The sequence below is a fragment of the Physcomitrium patens genome, chromosome 12, assembly GCF_059467195.1.
Source record: "Physcomitrium patens ecotype Gransden chromosome 12, ASM5946719v1, whole genome shotgun sequence".
In the NCBI taxonomy this organism is placed as follows: Eukaryota; Viridiplantae; Streptophyta; class Bryopsida; order Funariales; family Funariaceae; genus Physcomitrium; species Physcomitrium patens.
In genome coordinates this window covers 7,670,969-7,677,415 of record NC_143421.1, presented here as the reverse complement: position 1 = coordinate 7,677,415, position 6,447 = coordinate 7,670,969, and the positions used below count along the sequence as shown (strand labels likewise).

The following is a 6,447-nucleotide window of genomic DNA, read 5'->3' as shown; positions in this document are numbered from 1 at the left end:
AGCTCCATATATTATTAATTATTAATTTCATGTCCTTCTAAATTAATACATGGTAAAAATAAAAAATAAAAAGAGTTGGAAATTAAATTAAAAGAATATGTATATGACTTTTAATAGAAAAGATAGAGAATAAGCATCTTGAAGTGTTAATAGGTTGCCTTTAAACATTTAAACTTCTACACAAAAATTAGTGATTTTAATATATATCATAGCAAAACTATTTTAAATTCTAAATTCTAAACTCTAAGTCCTAAATCGTAAATCATAAGCCATAATAGTACACTAAGTTGGCATGAAAGATTATTTAAGTGTATACAAAAGAATTCATTAATACTAATTTCAAAAAATTGTTACTATTTAATCTAAATATTCATTAACTATGATAACACTATCAAAAAATAATACATATAGAAATTAGACAATGAAACAAATATGTAGAAACTATTATAAAATAAATAAATATACAAAGTAAGACCATTATGTTATATCTGGATAAAAAGAAGTTTATGAGATTGGCAATGATGCTAGAGTTATTTGGTGCTTTAGATCTTTAATTGAATTAATATTAACTTGACAAAAGAATTAGTAATAAATAAATAAATAAATAAAAATGATTTAGAGATTAGATGAAAATGGCAAAGATTGGCTTTACTAATGGAATCCTTTACTAATTGGTTTGAAGAAAGTACTAGCATGGTTTTAATGTGTAATAAATAAGGTGTAGTTAATGTTGGACTTTTTGGATGTTATATTAATAATATATTTATTTTTAATTAGAATCTTAAGAAATATCAAAAGCTTATGCAAGAAACATTTGTAAGTTTGGAACTTCATAGCTTTATTTTTATCCTAACAATTGTAAGTTTTGATTTGACAAGATAAGGCATCTTGATTATATGATAATTCTTACAAAAATAGATATAATGGCTTGTAATAGTGGTACTTATAGTTTCAATGCCAAGAGTATATGATGTGAATTAATTGAGGGCATTTTTAGGACTAGATTATATTATAGAATATTTATTAAGTAATTTAGTGCAATTACAAAAACTTTAACTATGTAAAAAAATAATGACCAATCTTAGATGTAAAGAGAAGAATACAACTCATTTTTTATAAAATTAAATAAAATTTTAATATAAACACTAATTTTTAAAAGCTTCTTTATTAGAAGTTCTTATCAACTTCATATTGATTGGAATATTTTAAATATTAATAGACTATTAATTTAAATAAATAATGAAGGAAAATAGTTTATTATAGCTTATGATGGTTGATCTAACAACATTATTAAAATTCAATACAATTTTTATGAGAGTGAATTATATTTCAATAGTCATATAAAAAATTTATAATTTTTTTTGTTATTTTTATAAAAGAGTGTTTATTCTAATAACAAATTATCAACCATTGAGATAATTGATGAAGTCAAACAAGCTAAGATAAAAGCTTACAAAATAGATTTTAATGTTGATAGAATATGACTTTTAAGTTATATATTGAGTTAACATAAGTATATAGAAGTGCACCATATCACTTGTAAAACATTTATGGCAAGATTGATACGAAGATTCTCAAATTTCAATTAGAATAAAATGCATATTATGTAGACACATGTAATGCATTGCTACCATGATTTGTATGATGATTGTTTAATAAGATTGCAAATGGAGTATTTGATCTCACTATTGGAAGTTATTTCAATTAATCTTTGATCTTGTTACAAGTATATTAAATGTATTAGGTGTTTAAAAGACAATGAAAGAGTTTTTACTCATATTGTCAAAATATCTTATAAAAAATGATGTTTTAGAATTTTGCTAGTGTGAAAGGAGCTTTGATATTAATAATTAGAAAAAGTAAAAGGGATATTTATAACCTACTTATTATTTATGGATTATGAATATTTATTTTCTTTATTTTCTTCTAATTATTTATTGACTATATGTTATTTGTAGTGATAAAGTTTTGTTTTTATTTAATCATGGATTTATAGTAATATTTGTTGCAATTTAGTACAATCACATGCCATAGTGTAGTTGAAGCTATAACTATTGTTACTAGTGACATAGTATGTTCATATAATCACAACTTATTTTATGTAGTTAGAAATGTTAGATTAGTGTAATAGTGTTTTTTTACTGAGATCTTAGAATGAAATTAGTGATTATGCAAGTTATTGAAAATTACTTTATATATTTTGACAATAAAAGATGTAGTCCTATTATTTCCTAGATAGGTGTTGATTTCTACTGAATAAATGTTATTACAACATATTTAATATAAAAGTAATTATCATTAGTCATGAATAATATTGTTACTATTAATTTGACAACCTAACTCTCATTCTTACTTGTTGGCACAATGTATTTTTTCTATAATATATTTTTGTATGACATATCCTCTAGGTTGAAGGACTCATTTGCATTTCTATTACAAGTAGGTATAGAAATTAAGATCTACATTTCAAGATTAGAAATTTAGATTGAAAAATTAAAATTTACAAAATTAAAGATTATGATTTAAGATCAAAGATTTTAATCAAGAAATTAAAATATTGTGAAAGAAAAGAATCAACTAAACAATTTGTAGAAAAGCTTCCTACTCTTTGTGACCAAAACATACCCTTAAGACGTAATTAAAAAAAATGATTTTTTTAAAGAATTGTAAGAGATTTCTTGTTCTACTCTTATTTATAAAAAATAATAAAAAAAAAAAAAAAAAAAAAAAAAAGAAGAAAGAAAGACTGATTTTTATATAGAAATCAAAGTAACTAAATTATTATCAATATTGCTTCTTAGTAAAGCAACAAAACAACCATGACAAAATTTTCTAAATTATTCCAATGGTGAAGACAACAAAGGAGGACAAAGGCTTTAAAGACATCCTCCAAATTTGTACCATAGATGAATTATGCATAACAAGAATTTATTCACAACCATCTATTGGGATTCTACCTAGTTTGTTGCCCATATGCTATCTTGAAGAAACAAACAAGTTTGACAAATATAACTTTTATATATATACTGCAACATTTTCTTGGACCAACACCAACTAGAGAAGCTAATATGGTTGGTTGGAAAAGCATTTCAAAGATTCAAACCCCAACAGCATCAACGATAAAGAGTAGTTGTTAGGAATTTTGTTTTGGCCAATTACCCTCTCCCCTTCTTAGGCCCTCAAAGTTCTCCGACCAATTTCCAGTTGGTATAACCAGATGTGGTTAGACAGACTTCACGAACTGAGCATAATGCATTATGAAGTTAGTTATGAAGTTAGTGATAATGGCAGCTGAGGTTCCTTGAAAATACAGATTGAAATGCATACACTAACACGTTAAAACTGAGCCATTCCAAGTACACGTTCAAATTCCCGGATAGATAAATAAAAGGACTACACTCTTGTGATAACCATGACCCCTTAGGACACGCCAATGTCCCAAGTCTACAACTTCAAAGAAATAATGAGTGAGAGTGCTACTACAAAGCTCGAAAGAAACCATGAGGGTGTTGTACAACGCTAGTTCAGGAATAAAATGCTACAAAATTGGCCACTGCTTATTGTCCTACAGGTACATTAGGGTTGACGACCCCGTCAGTCGCCAAAGATGATTTCACAAGTCTTTCCAGTCTCTTCTTTAAATAGTCATTGCCAAAAGATTGTAGTACCTCTGCCCCAAATGAGAAAACTAGAGCACTTCGTGCAGTCAGGGGATCGATCCCTCGTGCCTGAAAATAAAACAGTTGTTCCTCTTCCAAATCTGAGATTGCAGCTCCGTGTGTACATTTTACATCATCGGCAATAATCTGTAGGTTGGGCTTCACATTCACAGTTGCTCCTTGTGCTAGTAACAAACTTCGACTCAATTGCCCCGCATCTGTCTGCTGTGCAAACCTGCAACAGAAAGCAGCAGTAACAAAAGGATACTTGGCGTCAAAAAGGCATTCTTAATATAACTCAGAAACTCGCGTTTATCAAATAATGGAACTTGATAATGCAGTTATCAAAACAAGGATGGTTGCAGCTTTTACCTGTTCACCTTGACGTTGCCATCGAACACCGCCTGACCTAACCTGTGAGTCACGATACATTTATGAATCTGGCGACTGATTCCTCTCGGATGATCGAGGACCAGCCTGCTGTGCAGGTCTTGCACCTGCCGCTTACTCGATAATGAGAAAGTAGAGAATTCAGTCTGTGTGTCAGAGCCTAACTGGATAACTTGAAGATTGTGCCTACTCAAACGCCCGCCAACTTCGGCCTCTACCAATTTGTACGTGCTTTTTTCTCCCTGGTACACGTATCCCCAAACCAATTAATTTCAGACCAAAGAACAAACTGATGATAGTTTCCTCATAGCTCGCTGCAGATGAACTACAAAGGAAGAAAAAGAAAAAGAGAAAAAAGAAAAAGAAAAGGAAAAAGAAAAAAACGTTGAACATCACAAAGGACACTCCAATCGTCTGTCTTCAAACAAAAGTAGTACGAATAACAAGAAAATGAATTGCCTACTTACTCGCCAATCAACCAGCGAAGTTCCTTTCCGTCGTCGTTCATTCACCCAACTTCCAATCCAATTACGAAAAAAACATCTCAAATACCATTTCGTGGACACTACAACTAACCTGGGAAACATGGGTCTGTTTGATGTGTACAGCGCTTCGCTCTTGCTCCTGAGAGCAACTATGAGAAACTTCTGCTCCATTTGCAACATATATTTCACAAACTTGGTTTGTCCAATAGACTTGATCAGGTGCTCCAACAAATTGCTCAATAATCTCCACTCTAGCACCACTCTCTGCCACAACTAGCAAACGAGGAGTTGCCAAAGATATGGAAGTCACTTCCTCGCCGTCCTTGGACCCTCCCCTTCCTGTAGAGTAGTATACAACATGAATTGGTTTTGATAATTGGACACCCTTAGGCGCAAAAACGAGGCCAGCATCCTGCACCCCTAATCCATTCAAAAAGGTGAAGAGATCGTCTTGGGTTCCAGCTGCAGGTTTCCCGAGATATTCTAATGCTTGTGACAAGGCGCTTCCTGCACTGTCAGCAGTAATCTTACAAACGCTTCCAACATATGCCCCGCCTGATAAGCCCTCCACCTTGGATAAGGATTCTGATATCACGCCGTCAACAAACACGAGACGGAAGGCCTCCGTTTCTCCGAGACCAAGTTCTGCCAAGATTACAATTGATATTAGTTGCCTCACAAGTCGTTAAGTCTGCGAAACATAACGTCGAACATCCACATTGATTACCTGATTCAAAGTTCGGTACGCTCGCTGGTTGAGCAGGTGTTGGGGCGATGTCAAGATTTTTCAAAAACCTCACATCAGTGAACCTGTAAGCCTCGTCTTTATTGGTGGGCCATCGCAAGTTTAATGCCTGTTCAGCTGACTTATACCTAAGCTCTGCCAAAGCACGGGCGCCTAGAGAATCCCCCTGTTCCTCACTAGGTACAGAGTTTTCCAGTTTCTCTGCGAGGTCCAGCAGGAAGAAATCAGGACCACCAGGGTCCTTAGACAATGAGAACGATGCCTCGGCCTGATCTCTGAGCGATCCAGAAACAGCACCGGATGCTTCTGACTTCACCGCTTCAGCAATAGTAGCTCTGGTGCCAACCCCCAGCTGACCATACCACCCATTCAACCACCTCTCCAACAAACCAGGCATGAAAAAACCCAGTGCAAATTCAAGCCTAATTACAAAATTACCTATACCCTGTTCCACTAAAGCTCCAACGTAAGAGGACATGCCAAAGCTTGCACCCACTTTACCAAAATTCTCAAAGCCTTGCAAAATTCAAACAGCAATAGTAAAACCCTCATTCTCACAAGCAAGAGTGTAAGAGCATTATAACACGACGCACCTTCCCAGTCGCTCGGAAGCGCTGGGCGGCGAAATTGACAGGGACGAAGCATTTGTGAGAAGAAATTCGCGAAACCGCAGCGCCCTGCCTGGAGGAGGCCAGCGCGCCGGTCACACCAGCGCTCCCTGTTGCCGCTGCCATCGCCATTGCTCCTCGCGCAACAATAAAATGCTTCCACAGCTCGTCGTCGCGCAACAAGCCCCACCACTTAGCTCAAATCCTTCGTTTACCACCTTCGCACTGCCATTCACGCACCCCGCGCAACAATCAATCAATCCCCTTTCTTCCTCCCTCCCTCACTCGCAAATCCTGCGGAGCCCGTCGAATTTTCCTTATCCGTCGTCTCGTCGCAAACGTATCGAGGTGCCCCGCCCGCATCATCCCTTCATCGGGAACCTTCGGGAACCTCGGGAATCACGGCGGGAGGGAACATTCGAACGCGAATATGGATGAACGAAATTTACGGATGCGATCTAGTATTTCGTCGGTCATTCGTTGCCTTGCGCTTGAGCCATTCGTGGTTTTATTGGTTAATTTGAAGCATAATTGGGAGTCCCAAGCGTGGGTAAACTTCA

At 34.9% G+C, this 6,447-nt stretch overlaps 1 protein-coding gene across 1 annotated transcript; it reads right to left on the bottom strand.

Moving 5' to 3' along the window:
* Positions 1 to 3,343: 3,343 nt before the first annotated feature.
* On the bottom strand, positions 3,344 to 6,217 carry LOC112289924 (protein ABCI7, chloroplastic). The gene is made up of 5 exons (XM_024535670.3): positions 5,873 to 6,217; positions 5,262 to 5,631; positions 4,626 to 5,179; positions 4,032 to 4,291; positions 3,344 to 3,894 (listed from the first exon to the last, which is right to left on the bottom strand). The coding sequence occupies exons 1-5, from the start codon at positions 6,017 to 6,019 to the stop codon at positions 3,558 to 3,560; spliced, it is 1,668 nt and encodes a 555-aa protein (XP_024391438.1). The 5' UTR covers positions 6,020 to 6,217; the 3' UTR covers positions 3,344 to 3,557.
* Positions 6,218 to 6,447: the final 230 nt, after the last annotated feature.